Source organism: Talpa occidentalis, unplaced genomic scaffold (assembly GCF_014898055.3).
Source record: "Talpa occidentalis isolate TD23 unplaced genomic scaffold, MPIMG_talOcc4v2.1 talOcc4.9, whole genome shotgun sequence".
NCBI lineage: Eukaryota > Metazoa > Chordata > Mammalia > Eulipotyphla > Talpidae > Talpa > Talpa occidentalis.
In genome coordinates, this window is record NW_023605305.1 from 47,658,900 (window position 1) to 47,678,831 (window position 19,932).

General features: G+C 38.1%; 1 protein-coding gene across 1 annotated transcript in view; it reads right to left on the bottom strand.

Moving 5' to 3' along the window:
* The window catches only part of GIPC2 (GIPC PDZ domain containing family member 2), a 70,896-nt gene that overhangs the window by 36,956 nt on the left and 14,008 nt on the right, over positions 1 to 19,932 (bottom strand). The window contains exon 2 of the mRNA XM_037500316.2: positions 8,719 to 8,904. Coding sequence (XP_037356213.1) covers positions 8,719 to 8,904 — 186 coding nt within the window. The remainder of the gene's footprint in view (positions 1 to 8,718; positions 8,905 to 19,932) is intronic.

Below are 19,932 nucleotides of genomic sequence, written 5' to 3' on the forward strand. Positions count from 1 at the left end.
TTTACCATTCAGTCCTCTTTACTGAACAATAATATTCTTGGGGACAGAGATGGTCTTATTCACCCCTGAACACCCTGTGCCTAGCACAATTCCTACACCCAAAAAGTGCCTCCATAAATAATTGCTGAATCATTTCAACATGAAGCCCCTAACATAAGACAGAGCTTGAATTTTTTCAACTGGCTACATGTTTTAAACTTTGGCACAACCTGAGCTAAGAAAATTGATATCTACTAAGAGACAGGTATGGTTACCACTTTGGTAGCCAGTAAGAGTGATTTTATATTATTATTTTTCATTTATATTATTTTAGATTGAGAACTTAGGGCCTACAGAGAAACTTTAAATTGATCTTTGTTACAACTATCTTACTTCTATACAACTATAGTGCAGAGTCTCAGATGAGGCCTAAGATTCACTATGACAGCACTAGCAGTTCTGAAAAGATTTTAGGAAAAGGAGCTTAAACTCAGCATGGATTACAGCCCTGCAGAGGCCGTATAGTTCTTCTACAGTGGTGAAAAATTGAGCAAAATTATGTCACAATTGGCCTCAGCAGTCACAAATCCTTTGGAGGAATGATAGAATAGAAATGTTAGAGGCTGCTACGATTGTGTAATAAAAGCATGTGCATTCTCCACTTTTGCCAAATGAAGGAGAAACCTCTGCATCAGCAGGATGATTGATCATTTTGTCCAAGAGTTGAGAGAAAACTAGTTTCATGTACCTCACACCATGTCCATGACATTATCAGGAAAAAAGCCAACAAAAATAAGTTTAAAAGGCAAATCTGGCATGGTTAGACATTTTTAATTTTCAAATTTTATTACTATATACCAAACTCTAAGAGGTTTCTTTTTTATCCCAAAATTTTAAGAACAGTGCTATGTTCACAGTAATAGCAACCATTAAGGTGCCAATTCAAACAAAGCTTTTTATCATTACAAATATAAAGCAAAAAAATCCAGAAATTTAATGATATGAATGACATTTTAAGTCCCTCTTATAAGCTAACAGAAACAAATAATTGTAAACACAACATTTTCTCAGTACACTTGTGTTTATAAACTGTCATAGCAAAATAAGCAAGATTAAACAAAATACTAGAGTCTGAAGAAACAAAAATTTAATTCTGTCATCTAACCATTCCTAAGCCATTAGAGAATGTAAAAATCCCAAACTTTGACTTTTCTTAAGTTTTATTCAAATTTATTGATATTCTGAACCTTTTTTCTTTTTTGATAAACTACACCATACAAATTTCAGTGTCCCACCCCTTTTAGTTTTAAGAATTACACTATGATTTAAAATAAGCATTCCATAAAGTTAATGAATCAAAACTTTAAGACATGTGTACATCTTGGCAGTAAATCAAAGGTCAGAGTAACAGAAATCTAGGATCTCCTAAATAGCCTCAGAGGTCACCAGAAGAGTGTCCAAAGGAAAGCAAAACAATTACCACAAGTCAGAGCAGGCAGTAAAATGAGCATTCAGATGAGCAAGAGGAAATGTAGTTATCAAGGAGTAGTAGTTGAAGGAGATGTAGTTATCAAGGGCACCAGACAAGGACCTGGGATAAAGAGACATGAAAATCAACGCAGGAAATTTGGAGACCACCACCATAGAAGCAAAGTGGGAGGCACCAATTATATATTTTGTGGGTTACCTAAGCCTTAATCTCCCATGTAGGTAGGATAAAGAATGAGGGAACAATTGAACAGTTTCTAAAATCTAGCATACTTTGATAATACCATTACATGATGGAGATTAATAATATAGCTAAAAGGGTTACTCGGGTACAAAGGACTAAGAAGAAAAAACAAAAGACATAATCCTACACTAATATTTACTGAGTCACTCAATACCACACTCTATAACACTTACAACTTTTTTAAAGGATAACAGATCCCAGCAAATTTGTGTTTATTTATATGGTGAAAGCTTGGTTTAATGATTGTTGTACTGAATATCAAGACTTAGTATAGTTATGAAGATTTGACATTGTAATAGATGGGCACAACTACAAAAGAGTGGGGGAACTAATGGGGGGGCAGGGTGAGAGGATTCACCAGAGACAGAGTACAGAACAGAACAGGCAGATTAACTGAAATACGCTGCTGAGGGGAGCAGTGGGCGAGACAAGAGAGGTCTGCTGCACCATGTGGGTCACCTCCCTGGCCGGGGATTGAACTCATGCTGCTGCAGTGGCTGCAGATAGCTTCATAATGCTGTGTCTTAACCTCTTGTGCCACTAGGGAGGGCCCCTAATGGATTTATAAAAAAGTATGCTTAACTGTATATCCAATTGGAAGAAAATGTCACACTTAGCAATTTCATCTGGCTTTGAAGCTGCAAAAGGCAAAATGTATTGAGTATTTTTTGGAAGACAGGAACAACATTTCAAATACTATAGTATCTTCCATTATATCATCCCATATATTTATAGAACTCCAATTCTCATCACAGACATCAGCAGAACTCTAGGTTGGCATCCCACCCTCTCAAAAGTCTTAAGCACTACATTCCAGGTATTTGAGCCTATGTCAAGATCTCTGCTCAGCAGCTCTGAGATCTGTTTTGCTGACCCTCCCAACACTGTCTCCAAAACTTGTTCCTAATAATAAACTAATATTCATATAACAATTATAAATAGTTATTTCATTTAATCCTCACAAGCAGCCTCATCCCATTAATAAATAAGTAAATCTAGGTACAGTAATTACAAGATTTATGCCAAGTGACAGCTAATTAAGCAAAAGAACTTGGTTTCAAACTGAGGTATTGCCAACAGAACCTCTCTGACCCTAAATTATGATGAAGATGAAAATATTTATAGAAAATGTTTGCCAACTCCAGTCTTAAACTGTTTGGACTCAAAGAGAAAGGTTATGGCCCCTGCACACAAGATTGACATGCAAATTACTGAACATTCCATTTTCTTCTGGTTTTCTTGGCAAAAGGAAACAATGGAGTGAGAAGATTCACCAGAGACAGAGTGGGGAGCAGAACAGACAGAACTACTGAAATACACTGCTGAGGGGAGCAGTGGGCGAGACAGGAGAGGTCTGTTGCACCATATGGGTTAGCTCCCTTGCCAGAGATCAAATTCAGGCCATAATGGTAATAGCACTGAGACTTAACCCCTAGGCCAGCAGGGAGCCCTGAATATATCTTTTGATATAACTTTGACTTTGAGTCATGTTAATATTTTATGTCTTCAGAAAATAAATTTAGATCAACAAAGAAGAGAGACTCAAACTCAATTAATTCAAAGAGAAACAACAGGATTCAACAGTATTTTAAATGAATAACCACCAGTGGGGGGTGGGGAGAAAGCAAAGAACCTATTCCAGATAACTTCTGAATACTTTGATTATCTACATATATTTAGCTTAAGGACTAAAAGCACATACATATCTTCAGCTCTTAGGTTTATTTTCAGGGTAGTGTGGTATAGTAATTCTGAAACTATTTTGTGAATATATGGTAGGGCTAAGCAAGAGAGTAAAAAAAATGATATTGAAAGTAAATATTTTAAAATGGGAAAGCCAAGGAAGAACCCTTGGCTGGATTAAAATGGAGTTGTCATTAAAAATTCAAAATTTCTAAAATATGATTTCTAACCATATCACTGAAAGGACCTAAAAGCACAAAGAAGGAGTACAACTCATTCAGATGTTGCTTTTGAAACACCAGTCCTCACCAAACAAACCAGAGCTTTTTGGAAAAACGGTTGATAGAATGCTTGAAGAAAAAACAACAGATGTCTCTAGAACATTTGTACCGGAAAAAAAGAACTGATCAAAATGATGGCAGCCATGTCAAAAGAATACAGGAGCCACCTAAAAGGACTCCTGCAGGGCCTCCCTGGTGCTGCAAGGGGTTAAGACGCAACCTATAAAGCAATCCGCAGTCATTGCAGCATGAGTTCGATCCCCAGCTGGCTAGGGAGCTATCCACTTGGTGCAGCAGACCTCTCCTATCTTGCCCTGCTGCTCCCCTCAGCAATGTATTTCGTCAGTCTGCCTGTTCTGTTCCCTACTCTGTCTCTGGTGAATCCTCTCACCTCCCCCACCACCCCACCCCCGGCCCCTGGCACCTCTGGCCTGTAGTCCAGTTCTTGTATGCATAAATAAATAAATCTTTAAAAAAATAAAAAATAAAGGACTCCTGCAGGCCTAATCTCAGGAAAAAAAATGAGCATCAAAATAAACGATGGCAGTGGATTATAACACACAGAATAAAATAAATCATGTGTCCATGCAGATAATAGATAAATTAAAAAGTGGAATGTTTTACAAGAACATGTTTTAAAGAAACATATGAGGAATGACAGAATTAGAAGAATAACCATTTTGCAACTGATTTCAAGCAAGACTCATCAACAAATGCTAAATCTGTGGCTCACAAGAGAAAAGGGTATTTTCATAATCTCAAGGTATCTCCCCACAAATTATTAATTACAAAGGAAAACAGAACTTTGTAGTTATAACATAGTTATATTGGCAGATATGACCTTAGACAAGTGATGAAAATTATAAATAATGACAAATATTAACATAATGCACCTTCTGATATGTTTATAATTTTCATCACTTAAAGAATTTTACTGCCAAAAATATATCACTTGTCAACATGAAGCAACAGAAAAACCCAAATTGAGGCACATCCCATAAAAGGCTGAGGAATTGTTCTAAAATAAAGACAATTTTTTTTAAAGATTTATTTATTCATGCATATAAGAACTGGGGTACAGGCCAGAGGTGTGGGAGTGAGAGGATTCACCAGAGGCAGAGTAGGGAACAGAACAGGCAGATCTACTGAAATACACTGCTGAGGGGAGCAGCGGGTGAGTCAGGAGAGGTCTGCTGCACCATGTGGGTTAGTTCCCTGGCCAGCCTGAGAATCGAACTCGTGCAGCAGTGGCTGGGGATAGCTTCATAGTGCTGCGTCTTAACCCACTGCGCCACCAGGGAGGCCCAAAACAATTCCTAAAAAATAACAACTAAATGCATTATCTTAGACAGGACCTACGGTGCGGCGGGAGGCGGGTGGGGGGGGGGGAGAACGGGGAGGAGGAGGAGAAAACATTAGGATAATTGATAAAACTGCAACAAAGGAGGGCCTCCCTGGTGGCGCAAGGAGTTAAGAAGCAACCTATGAAGCTTTCCAACCTACGAAGATTTCCGCAGCCGCTGCAGTGCAAGTTCAATCCCCAGCCAGGGAGATACCCACATAGCACAACAGACCTCTCCTGATTTGCCCGCTGCTCCCCTCAGCAGTGTATTTCAGTTGATCTGCCTGTTATGTTCCCCACTCTGTCTCTGGTGGATTCTCTCACCTCCCACCCCCACACCTCTAGCCTATGACCCAGTTCTTGTGTGCATAAATAAATAAATCTTTAAAAAAAATTGCAACAAGGATATTTGATTAACTTAAAAGGATTGTATCAGCTAGATTTTCTGAATTTCCTAGCTATACTGTAGTTATATATAAGCAGATAACCTTGTTTTTAACAATTATAGTCTAATCTTTAAGGGGTAAAGGGACATAATATATGCAAATTTCCTTTTCAAGTGGGTCATGAAAACTGGAAACTGGATTTGCTTATATGTACATGTATGTATATATAAATACAAGTGTGTAAAAAAACAAAGCAAATGTGGCAAGTGGTCAAAAAATTGGAGATCTGGGTAAAGGGTACTTTGGAATTTCTTTTATATTGTTACTACAACATTCCAATAAGTTTGAAACCCCCTTCCCCATTTTTAAGTCATTAACTGTGCCCACAGTAGGACGTTTCTCTTCTAAACTGAGCTACAGTTCGGCAGTTTGACTTATGCTTCTCCTTCTTTGTCACCATGTCCTCTGTCTCCACAGGGCTAGTGACTAGTACTCTGAGGCAGGCACATGTTCCAAGAAGCATTTTAAAAAATAGGAACACAAGCTCTGAACATCAGCTACTAAGATCTAAAATAGCCACACATTTGCAAAACTTCCAAGCCCTTCCCCACTGACATTAGAAAGGCATCGCTACATGTGCTTCATGTCCTGAGCTTCCCCTGGATAATCCCACATGACTTTCCCCACTCACAGATTTTCCATTTGGTCACCCACTCAACCTTCAGCACAGTCATATCTTTTGCAAAGCTAAAAATAGCCATTCTAGCCAGTGGGAAGTTAAATAAAGTACAATTTACAGTGAAGAGAATAACTTCTCTGGGAACTATTTTTTAAAGATGACAATGCATTATAAATGAAGGATATGGACAGAATAAAGGCATGAAACATTTGCTGTTGCATGAGGTTTATCCCTAATTATTTTAGTTCTGAAAACATTTTATTTTCTACAATGTGCCATGAACATCTCTACCATGCATGAAGGTGAAAATTCCCTTCTGATAGAGCACTCTAGCTGGGTCAACAAGGGTGACACCTAAAGCAAAGTATCAGGCCTCCCCAGTGGCGCAGTGGGTTGAGCACAGCGCTGTGAAGCTGTCCGCAGCCTCTGCAACGCGGGTTCAATTCCCGGCCAGGGAGAAATCCACATAGAGCGGCAGACCTCTCCTGCCTCACCTGTTGCTCCCCTCAGCAGTGTCTTCGGTCCATCTGCCTGTTCTGCTCCCCGCTCTGTCTCTGTCTCTGTCTCTCACCCTCCCGTGCCTCTGACTGTACCCCAGTTCTATATAAATAAATAATAAATCTTTTAAAATAAATAAATAAAATAAAGCAAAGTATCAGCATGAGGTTAAAGCACATGGCCTGGCAAATGCCTGCCAGGAAAAGCAGCAATATTCTCAGAGAAATCCGAATTCAAGGCCAAAAGCATTAAAGATACAGGTTCTCATGGAAACCCCTTTGGATACTACCCTTCATCCCTCATTCCTGACACTCCATTAGTTCCTTAGAGTGAATGGATTCTGTACATCTCTTTGTAGCCCATGAAAATCATTCATGGTCTGGTTTTTCCTTGGCTCTTTCTATGTCCTTTTACATATCTCCACATTATCTCCTCACTGTCCAAATGCCCTTCCTGTAAGTTCTCCTGACAGTGTTTGGGGGAATCCTCCTTCCTCATCCATTTTTGTCTTTGCTCCCCTAAGCACATAATCTTCAGCCAGGTACTTTTCAACAGCCTGAGGCTGGCTCTCTAGTTTTCAACAGCCTGAGGCTGGATCCCCCTTACTGTGGGGTTTTCTCTTATCCTCAGACTGTCCATGTTTTTCTAGCTTTCCCTCATCTTCCGGTTGTCCCTCATCTACCTGCCCCTCATCCTGACATTCTGTGTTCTGGATTCCTCTTTATGTGTGGCATTTCATCCTCCCCTGACTTTCCTTCATCTTCAGGCTCCACTTCATCTGTGTTTCCCTCACTTTCCAGCCTTCCTAAATATCCATTGTAGAGTTTTTTCCAAGTTGACATTTCCTTCCTTTTTACTCTCCCGCAGGGATACTGGCCAGCTTGCTAGTCCTTTTCCAGTGTTGCAATGTGCTAGAGACAGAAATGCAGACCTATAGGGCCTGGACAGATCTGGGTCCCCTCAGGCTCACTGAAGCCTGCTTGTCCCCCACCAATGCACATACAGCTTCAGTAGCTGTTCTGTGCAGGCCATGGGAACAGACAGTCCTGGGACCAAACCACAGGACTAGCAGATCTATCCCTAATCCTTAACACAGCGGGTAGGAATGCCAGTTCTGAAGTCAGGTCTCTTGGATTCAGATCCTGAAATTTGTCCAGTCACAAAGTTTTGGGAATGCTACTTAGCCTTCCTGATCCTCTAAAACAGAGGTTGACAACAGTGCCTAATGAATCTCACATCACGTTAATCAAAAGAAAGCAGAAAGACAGTACGTAATATGATTCCACTTACAATCAAAACCATAGTGATAGAAGTCAAAATAATGGCTACCTTTTGGGGGAAGAGTATTGGCTGTGAAGAGGCACAAGGAAGCAATTTCCCTTGATCTGAGTACTGGTTATACAGGTGTAAGTTTATAAAGATTCATCAAGTTGTACATTAAAAATTCAGTATACCGCCACAAACAAATTAAAAAAACCAACCAAATGGAATTGTTGCAAGGATTTAATGAGAAAGCATATGCAAATTACCAAGTATATAATAAGAATTCAGTAAAAGTCAGCTGTTAAATACTTTTACAATAAAGAATTAAGAGATGAATCTAATTTTTACCCTCTTAATCATTTTTACATCATTTAAGTTCTTAATCATTTTTACATCATTTCAAACTTCCTTTTCTTACCTTTGCAGCTCCATATTGCTCTACGTATTTAAAAAAAAGTAATTGTATAGTTTAGAATATTTTTGTATAGTTTAGAAAATTTTGAAGAGCATTTTTAAAGAAGAAATAAGGTGATCAGAAATGCATGCCCTTGGAAATACAAAAATTAACGGAAGCATGGAAGTCATTAGATATTAATGAGCTACAGACCGACAGGAGCTCATGTGGATGATAAGTAGGCACCAGGGCCAAGCCTCCCCTTTGTTTTAAATTCTCAGGGAATTTTAAATGAAGGGGAAGAAATTCAAGGAAAGAGTAAACAAAAACTTATGTCTGAAAGATTTTTTTAAATGAAACTTTAGTCAATCCATCTATTTTTACTGGGCTGGCTTCAAAGATCATCTCCAAGTTTCTTTGACCTGCTAGATTTTCTTATATATTACCACTCAGTTAGGTCACACAGTTATTTAAAACTTACCTTTATAAAAGCATAGCCAAGACCATTATCTGTAATGGTGAGACCAAGTGAATCCTCAGATTTATACACATTCACTTCTTTTTCGATCCCTTTCACATGGGCAAATATGAAATCTTCAAGACCTATTTGTGCTCCTAATAGTTTTTCCATGTCAATTCTAGGTGTGTTTAAAGTGCAATATAAGATCTGGAAAGAAAAAGGAATTTTTAAGTCAGTTTCTACAGAAAAACCTTGTGGTCATTAGTTTACTTATTAAATACCTATTGAAGGTAAAAACTGGAAACCCAAATGCCCAAAAATAGATGACTGGATCAAGAAGATACGGTATATATACACAATGGAATATTATTCAGCAATCAAAAAAGATAAACTCATGCCATTCGCAGCAACGTGGATGGAGCTAGAAGGAAATATGCTCTGTGAAATAAGCTAGAAGGGAAAAGAAAAATATTGGATGGTTTCACTTATAGCAGGAATGTAGGGGAATAAGACATCAGTGTAAAAAATAATAACAGTACAAAACACAACAAAGCAAAACCAGACAATTATAAATCAGAGATATACTGCAGGGGAGGAGGAGGGAGAGGGATCAGAAGGAGGGAGGGAGGAGCACAGGGGATTGAGGTGATGATGCACGGGTGCATTGGTGAAGGAAACTCTATGGGGACACCCCCACCTGAGGGAGTGGGGGAAGCAAATATTGTTTAAAAATGAACAATGATGTAAAAAATTAATTAATTAAAATAAATACCTATTGAGAGGTAGCCCTTAATTTTAAATTTTTTAATTTTTTTTTTTAAGATTTTTTATACAAGTACCACGGTACAGGCCAGATGCGCAGGAGGGTGAGAGGATTCACCAGAGACAGAGAGGGGAACAGAACAGGCAGACTGACGAAATACACTGCTGAGGGGAGCAGCAGGCTCGACAAGAGAGGTCTGCTTCACCACGTGGGATTCTCGCTGGCCCGCCGGGATCGAACCCACACTGCAGAGGCTGCAGACAGCTTCACAGTGCGGCACTCAACCACCTGCACCACCTGGGATGCCCGGTAGCTCTTAATTTATGACAGAAAAGGTTACATCACAAAATGTTTATGTTAGTTGAAGAGAATATGGGACACATTTTCATACAGTAACATTAGGTAACAGTGAGTGTTTCCTATAGGTCAAGCTCTAGGGTCAGTAATTTATATCAATTAGCTCATCTAAACTTCAAAATAACCTTATGAAATACATTACCATCTCCATATTAGAAATGAGGAAATTAAAGCTTCACAAGATTAATTTGCCAGTACAAGAGTCAGGATTTGAGTTCAGGTCTCAGCAACTTCAAAGTTCTTAAAACTCCTATGAAACCTCCCACTTATTTTGAAAGGTAAGGTCATGATATGTATACTACGCAAACATGCTCGGTTCCTAAAGGTAAGTTTGTATATGTATACCTCAGTCAAAACACAGACAATACTAATTTTGAAAATTGATGCTTTTTTAAAAAGATTTTTTAAATTTATTTATGCATACAAGAACTGGGGTGCAGGCCAGAAGCACGGGAGGGTGAGAGAATTCACCAGAGACAGAGTAAGGAGCAGAACAGGCAGATTTGCTAAAATATACTGTTGGGGGGAGCAGCAGGCAAGACAACAGGAGAGGTCTGCTGTGCCATGTGGATTAGCTTCCTGGGTCAGGGATCGAACTCCTGCTGCAGTGGCTGACTATAGAGCTTGATAGTGCTGAGACTTCAAAAGAGGAGGCCCAAAATACTGGTACATTTTTTTAAGTGAGGAAAATTCTATTAATCTTGCATTATAGTGATTCAGAAAGTCATTTAGTGAAAGAGGTGCTAAAATGAGTATATCTAATACGTGTCTAAAATGAACCTTAAAGATCAATTCAATTCTGTAATTTTTAAGATGAAGAAATAAGAGGTCTAACAATTTGGTCAAAATTCACATAATGGTAGGAACAAGTGGCGCAGCGGTTGAGCGCTGGGTTGCGAAGCTGCCCGCAACCTCTGCAACGCCGTTTCGATCCCCGGCTGCTCCCCGGCCACCGGAGGAGGGTCCCACATGGCGCGCAGACCTCTCCTGCCGCCCGCTGCTCCCCTCAGCAGTGTACTTCGGTCCTTCTGCCTGCTCTGCTTCCCGCTCTGGCTCTGGTGAATTCTCTCACCCTCCCGCGCTTCTGACTGTACCCAGTGCATGTATAAATAAAACAAACAAACAAATAAAATAAATAAATAAACACGCCTCTATAAAAAAAAAAAGAAAAAGAAACAGGAATGGAGAAAAGTTATGGAGATTTTTAAAGGAAATTCCTATTTTAGCAAGTCTATTTGACCTCGTTTTAAAAAATACGATTTTTCTAAAATCTTTAGTGCTATTTATTTTTTAAGATTTATTTACTTATTTATACAAGCACTGGGTACAGTCAGAAGCGCAGGAGGGTGAGAGAATTCACCAGAGCCAGAGGGGAGAACAGAGCAGGCAGACTGATGAAGTTCACTGCTAAGGGGAGTAGCAGGTGAGACAGGAGAGGTCTGCGCGCCTGTGGGACCTTTGCTGGTGGCCAGGGATCAAACTGGCACTGCAGAGGCTGCGGGCAGCTTCGCAGCCCAGCGCTCAACCACTGCACCACCAGGGGAGGCCCTTTAGTGCTATTCATTAACTATAACTTGGGTAATTTGTAGGGCCCAAATGTGAAATTAGACAAGAGGAGAAAGAGGGTTGAGAACATGTCACTGGTTTAAAAATTAAGTTCAACAAACATTTATTGAATACCTTCTACATACCAAAGAAGGACATCTTAATACAACTGTTTTACAACAAAATGAAATTGTTTTAATTTTTTTTATTCCTAAGTCTTTCTTCAGCCCTCACTTTCTATCCTCTCCCTATTTCCCAAGTTTTACACCATTCCTGATTTCTAGTGTAACCCTGAGGCTTACTTAATATCCACAAGCCTCATGAAATTTAGAAACAGGGTGCAGTTATTACTTATTTAATGGCTTTTTAAGCCATGTCATTAGAAGAGCATTCTCTAATATACAATCAAAAGGCCATGAAGTCAGCAAGGCTCTCACCCAATCCCAGAGGTGCATGTAAGAAGTTAGGAACAAGGACAAGAATTTCCAGGGTACAAAAGAACAAATGCGTACAAGGAAAAACCACTGCCCCACCCTTTCCTCTTTTCATGCAGGTCTGGTGGGCACCCTTGGTGTTCCTGGCAAGGGCATAATATATCTGTTATTAAGTTATTGCACATATTTTCTAGTGTAAAAATTGTATTATTCACGGGGGGAAGGGGGGAGTTATTTTACCCATGAATGGCTTATTCTAACTGTGCAATTGATGGAATAATTAGTCCACTGACAGAAGTCCACAATGAGTAGAGAGGGAACAGAGTATACATAGAAAACTCTTCTGACTTCCTTTCTCAAAATGATAGAAGCTAGTGAAGCCTAGCTTCCCTAGTGAAGCTATTAATGGCATTCAGAGTGGATCCCAAGCACCACTAAAATAAAAAGCAAGTTACAGTTAGACAGGCAATAAAACATTAAAAGATGATATAAGGGTATGAGGAAAGCCCTAAAAAAGAAAATCCACACAAAGTAAACTTGCAATGATGAAGCTTTTCCCTTTCATTTTTCACATGCTTCACTGCAGAGTAAATATTAGGTTTCCTGCAGGTATGACCCTTTTCCAGCTTGCTTCCCTTTGCTACAGAATAATATTCAATTCCAGGCAGTCTAAACTTGGCCGGGTAGGTAGGTATCTCTGTAGAGGAGGACCCACCAGCTACATCCTTCTCTGAATGTAGCGCCAGGGGAAACTGCATTACAAATCCACAGAATAGAATGGTGCCTGGGAGCAGGAGTAAGAGCCCCTCCAGCAGCAAGCAGGTAGGTAAAGTTCAGTGATTTCAAGTCAGTCTCACAGACTAAAAACCTAACATACAATCTCAGTGTACAACCATCAGCAAATATATCTGCCAATAGTGATAAAGGGCTAGATATTCAACCACATCCTCATCAATATTCTATTTTGAGATGAAAAATAAGATACACACTCTCTGCAAAGATACACAAATGCTGCAAAGTTCTTGCTCACTCATCTACTCACCAATCATCTACTGGAAGCCTGCTTTTTGCCAGGTTCTGTGCTGCATAATACTCATGGGTAAAGGTGAGTGTGACAGACCCCATACAAGAGGAATTCCCTTGCAGGTAGATGTTCCACTGAGGTGCAGCGATGCAACTGTACCATATTGAAAGTCATGTATGTTTATTTTTTTAAGTTTCTTTTATATATTTTTACATCATTTTTCATTTTTGTACAATGCATGCAATTTCATCTGGGTTATAGTCCCCATAAAATTCCTACCTCGCCTTGTTTCTATCCTACTCCCTTCTCCCCCTCTCCCCTGTAGTGTGTCTCTGGTTTATAGTTGTCTGTTGATTTTGATTTTTACTTTATTATAATTAGTCTTTTCCCTGATCCCTTATTTAGGTTTTCTAAATTCCTGCTATGAGTAAGGCCATCTGGTATTTTTCTTTTTCTTTCTGGCTTATTTCACTGAGCATGATTCCTTCCAGCTCCATCCATGTTGCTGCAAATGGCATGAGTTTATCTTTTTTGATTGCTGAGTAATATTCCATTGTGTATATGAACCACATCTTCTTGATCCAGCCATCTATTTTTGGGCATTTGGGTTGTTTCCATAGCTTACCTATTGTAAATAGTGCTGCAATAAACATAGGGGTGCAAGTGACATTTTGAATTAATGTAAAAGTCATGGATATTTAAATCCAAAGAAACCTCAAATACGAGAGATAAACTTTGCTGCCCTCATTCATACATTTCCTTCAATGTGAAATTTAAATGCCTGCATGCCCACCTAATTCCTATGCTCTTTCTATTAGGATGCTATGCATATAAAATTACTCAGGTGAAATCAATCACTTTCCTTTTTGCAGTATTGCTTAAATTTAGTACCTCATTTGAAAAAGTTATTACTTTATCTAATTAACATAACTAATATATAAAGTTAAAAGAAAAATAAAGAAACAGTGAAGTGGTCATACTATCAACTGGTAATATACTTGCTTCCACAATGTAGGTATACTAGATAAAGGTTGGTCAAATATAGTAGCTGACTGTTTCTTATATTCTTTGGTGAGCAAACTAAACTAAATCAAAGGCAATTAAACTCAAGGAAAGGTATCATATAAAGAAAATGATTCATCCTCTAGCTATAACCTTTCTGATTTTTTTTCATTGCAAAATGAAATCCTAACATTTATTACTCTGGTGGGGGGTCAGGGAGGGAGGCTATCTAATAGTTGGTGCTTTACCACCATCATTGCCCATTTTCCTAACATACATGGAAAACTGAAGATTATTCTGTCTTCCAGAGCAGCACTGCCAAATGGAACGTAATATAAAACACATAATCTTAAATTTTGTAACAGTCACATTAACAAAAATAAAAAATAGGTGAAGGTAATCAATGATATAATCCCACATATCTAAAAATAGTTCAACATAGAAAAATTGAGACAGTTTTTTATTAAGATCCAGTCATATTTAAAGTATTCAGTAGCCTTATTTGGCTAGTAGCTACCATATTAGACAGCTCAGTTCTAGAATACCATGTCTTCATCAATTTTATATTTTCCATTTATTGGCACATGAAATTCTTTTGGCCAAAAATATCATAGCTAAAGTCCAACTTCTAAACCTAGCTTATGTCTGTCAAAATCATCCCAGTCCAGTAAAGTTTCATTGAACTAGTATGTTTTCTATTATCACCACCTAGAAACCTGATAGCTAACATTATTTCTTCTTTTTCTATATACCTATTAACTTTCATACATGTTTTATGAGACCACATGCTACTTTGTAAACTTTTAGTAGCTAGATATTTCTCTTATTGTCTTGTACACTTTTTATTGTGCCATTATTTATAGAGAGATAGATTAATTGGAGGAGAAAGATATTGCCCTTCTGGGCCAGATCATGGAAGATTCCCTGAACTATTATTATATTGCTGGATCAATCCCACACCCTCCTATATCTTGTGCACTCACACACAGGCTCAGTGGCTTGCTCTCTCTCAAGATATGAAGTCTAAAACTAGACCATACTACAAACATTAGAGAAGTGAGCCTGGGACAAAGCTGACACATATAGGCCAGAGCCTCCGGCTTCAGTCTTTTAACTAAAGATAGTAGTGGACAATGAAGTTGTCCATTCTTTTTCCATCCTCACTAGCCTTCAGATATCAGATATAACAACACCTCCTGTGTGCTTTGGAGGAAGGTAATTCACACTTCCTGCTTCAGGCATAAAATTTAAATTAGTCTAAGTGATAATGATTTAGGAGTATACACATGGCCTAATCCTGGCCAACAAGACAGAGAGGAAGATGTCCAAGATGTTTCTGAGAAACAGTTTTCAGTCCCAAGAAACAAACATAGTTAAGAGACAAAACCCTTCTCTTACTGAATGTTGCCTTATCTATATGTGGTCTAGGAATTGCCACCACCAACTTACTACCAACTAAGGAAGAGACTAATGCCAGAAAAGGTAAACCCAGATGCTTGACAATGTAAGTTACTCTATTAATCAACTCTGGAATCCACTCTACTTTTTTATGTAAAATAAGTTCTCTTGTGCCGGTTGGTTTGAGTAAGTAGCTATGTGTTCTTGCAGCTGAAGATGTCCTATCTGATCCACAGCTCTATCTCAGAAAGTTTAGTTACAAGAGCAAATAATTTAATCAATCTATTCTGGGTTGGATTTTCTGTTACTTTCAAGTAAAAGATACCTACTGATAGAAGCATTGTATTTTGTATTCATAATTCTTCTGTTTTAAAAGTTCTTCCTTCCTACTCTCTCATTTTACCCTTTAAAAACTCAGGGAAGTGCATGATGAACTGTGTTTCTTTTTATGTGTTGACATATTATGCACCCTTATCCTAATTTCATATTCTACCTCCTCTATCAAAAATTTCAGTACAAAAGAGTACCTCCCCCTTACTTACAAAATCAACAAAATTAATAGATCTCCAAGAGGAGCTACTGCATCCTTGCAATGACTGTTAAAAAAGAAAAGGAAGTGAAGAGAAAAATACAATGGATTAAAAGTTAAAGGACTTGGATCTAGTTTCCACCGTGTATTCTCAGTGAGCTTAGTCATTTGACTTCCTTGGTCTGCAGGGCTTTAGTAAAGATTGTCTATATCACACAGAGGTTACAAAAAAACACAGTAAGAGACCATATGTAAGTACTTTTTAAACTAAAAAGCTGTATGTAAAGGTTATTATTATCCTGGAATACAGGTACTTTTTGAACATTATTTATACTTGTGCTTGACAGCTTCTTAAATTGCATGACTTTTCCAGAAAATAACAGATTTTGTTCCTTTTAAACATCATAACCAGGATGACTTAATCTTTCTCCACAAATTACATTATCCATTAATATTTTGTGATTGAAGGATCACTCTTGAACAATATTCCTACTGTGCATCTAAATTTCAATTGTTATTTTCCAGTTCTTATCACATGGTTATCATTATTAACCTTTGAAACTCAATGTGGCTAGAAAAAGCTTGAGCTACTGTATAAAGCCATTAATATAAATTATTACTGCTTTTTCTCTGCCACAGATGCAATTTGTGAATAGAATTAAATAAATCATTTGTCATGAGTACTTCAAAAGATATTCTGTCCCACACCAAGTTACAAATCTCTCCAAAACATATCATATTCATTTTGAAAACTCCAGGAAGTTCACTTGCAACTCTCTTTTGTTTAATTCTTTCCTTAAACAGGAACTGAGTTGGCCAAAATTCTACATGTTCCAAAGATCCCTGGGAGAAATCACAGACTTGTGCAGTTGGCACTGTATTATTTGTGCATGTGACATTAATTATAAGTGGAGCAGTTACCTCTTGTGGTTACTTGAAGTAGCAGTATTACTAAATATTTTAATACAGCTGCTTTCCTACATTTCAATCTTCCCCACTAACCTTGCTAACATTTTACATGTTTTCTAAAATAAGCATTATAGAAATATCAGTTAATGCCATTACAGAAAACAAAGAGATGGTACATAATAACAAATCTAGTAACTAAACCATACTTCCATCAGGGGTTAACACTGCACTTTTTTTGTATACACAAGAAAACCACTTAGATTATGTTTCCTTTGTCAATGACTAAGGTTTCAGCGGATTTATTCTTATCTAACATTCAAAGACTTTCTCTAAAACAGAACACAGATTATTTTACCTCTATCTAGTTAACTGCCCTTAACATAGCAGGAATTAAAACTAACTTGAAACTAAGAGCAAAATAATTATTAGAGGGAAAAATTACTCACTTACCCTGAATGCTTGAACAGAAGGGACTAGCTCTAGCCAAGCCACAGTGACAGAATTGTGTTAATATTTCCTCCACAAAGCTCTGAGTATCTTGTGCAACATGGTTTAAAAAAAATATGTGTTAAATGTGTTCTATCAAGGAATTCCTAAAACCCTAATGCTTCGATTATATTCATACACTGGGATACCTGCTCATCCCTCTTAGCTGTACAGTTTGGATAGTGGCTCCCACTTTCGTAAGGTATTGTGCAAGTGAATGAACTAGGAAGTGAAAGGTCTAGAAGAAAATTTTTAATCAAAATTAAGGTCCAAGAAACACGAATTGATTACTAGAAGCAACAAAACCCGGACCTCATAGACACAGAGAAGAGATTGGTGGTTGCCAGAGGCCAGGGACAAAATGGATAAAGGTCAAAAAAGGTACAAACTGGGCCTCCCTGGTGGCGCAAGGGGTTAAGTACCACATTATGAAGCAATCCGCAGCCTCTGCAGCACGAGTTTGATCTCTAGCCGGCCAGAGGGAAAACTACATGGCGAAGCAAACCTCTCCTGTCTCGCCCGCTGCTCCCCTCAGCAGTGTATTTCAGTCAGTTTGCCTGTTCTGTTCCCCACTCTGTCTCTGGTGAATCCTCTCAACCCCTGCATCTCTGGCCTATACCCCAGCTCTTGTATGCATAAATAAATAAATCTTTTTAAAAAAAAAAAGGTACAAACTTTCAGTTATAAAATAAGTATGTCCCAGGGGCATAATGTACAGCAATGGTGACTATAGTTAATACTGTACTGAGTATTTAAAAGTCACTAAGAGAACGGAACTGAAAAGTTCTCATATACATTGTTATAAATCGTTACCTCAATAAAAATACAATCAAAAAGTTCTATCATAAGAAACACACACACACATACACAGAGACTCATTAATATTTTACACCAGAAACTGATATAATTTCTGTCACCAATCTTTCCATTTATTTTTTTTAAGAAAATAAAACCAAGATAAAATGCTTGTGTAAGATCATAGGGTAGTATCTGGAGCAAAAACCTGGCTGTCCAACTCCAAGCTCTTTCCCCTGTGTGCTGCTTCTCTGACACGTAATATCTACAGAGAAACATGTAAGTTACAGGTCACTTCCTAAAGCATTAATTCACCTTATCTCTTAAGAGTCCAGTCATGAGGATAGGGCACCACTATGCCCTATGTGGAGAAGAAAACCAGCTCAGACCCATTAAGGTCACAGGGCTAGTAAGTGGCAGTCAAAACCAGAATTCAGACTTCTGCACTTTTTCTAACTCATAATACCATAACCATGATGTAACTATAAACTCAACTTTGAGCTGAAAACGAGAAGACAGAGACTACACAGTTTGCGCTCTTTACGGAGCCAAACAGACTGTGTTTATAGGAGTTAAGATGCCTTGCAGAAAAGAGTTATGCGTAAATGGGCTTTAAAAATCAAATGCAGGGCCTCCCCGGTGGCGCAGCGGTTGAGCGCTGGGTTGCGAAGCTGCCCACAGCCTCTGCAGCGCCGGTTCGATCCCCGGCTGCTCCCCGGCCACCGGAGGAGGGTCCCACATGGCGCGCAGACCTCTCCTGCCGCCCGCTGCTCCCCTCAGCAGTGTACTTCGGTCCTTCTGCCTGCTCTGCTCCCCGCTCTGGCTCTGGTGAATTCTCTCACCCTCCTGCGCTTCTGACTGTACCCAGTGCTTGTATAAATAAATAAAAATAAATCTTAAAAAAAAAAAAATTTTAAAAAAAAAAATAAATAAATAAAAATCAAATGCAGTCAATGGTTAATAAATATCAAAATATTAACACACTGAATTTTATTTAATATAATTTAAAAATTATTTCTTCCAGTTATTTCAAACTGATTTATTACTTTCTTTGTATTATAGTCATTTAAAATCCAAAGCCTATAGTTTTTCCAGTATAATATATAGACTAAATTTCTAAGATTTGTTTTAAAACATACATTATCTTATATATATAGTACCTTTGCTTCCACCTTGTCAATAGCTAGGTCATCTAGAAACAAGTTTCAATTTGGAAAAGATATAAAATTGGCAACAAGACATAGTTAGAAACCTGATACGGTATGCTTTATTTAGTTGTTCATGAGGATATTGTACAAAACCCTGCCTCGAACTGTGTAGAACTTTCTATAAATGATTCACTTCTAAATTAGCTGCTCTGGGTCAACACTGGCAAGTCTTAAATAAAAGGTGAATCATCCTTTGTACTTTCTTCTCTGGAACTACTTTTTTCCAGTGTTTTTAAAGGAACAAAATATGACAAAAGTAATTTTATCCCAAAAAGGAAAAATTAAATGCATACTTTTAATCTATCAAATCACTTCCCACAGTAGCCAAAGAACATTTTCTTGTGCTAATCAAAAGAAGTAGTTAATCAAAGCAACTACATAGCAAAGAATGTCAAAATCCCAAAAGCAATTCCTAAAACACAAGGGAAAGTTATAAGGATAGGTTTTAGTCTTTCCTTTGTGGATGTCACACGGGCACTAAACCAATCAGTATGATAAATCAAATGTGTATAGCTCTCTCTATATATCATCCTTTTCTACAATATTCTTCCAGTCAGGAGCGATCTGAGCTTTATCCTAGTCTAACAGTGCTGCAAGTCTAACAGTGCATGCCAATTTTAAAGTCATCATAAATCACTGCTATTCTCCTTGTGAGAGGTGCTGTCTCAAATTTTCCAGCTTTCTAAACTACTTATCTTCTTTAAAGTCTCCTCTTATTTGACATGTAAGACAGAGAAAAACTTAGAAGGGAAAGGAGAGACTCTGACAAGGAGACACTTTACATC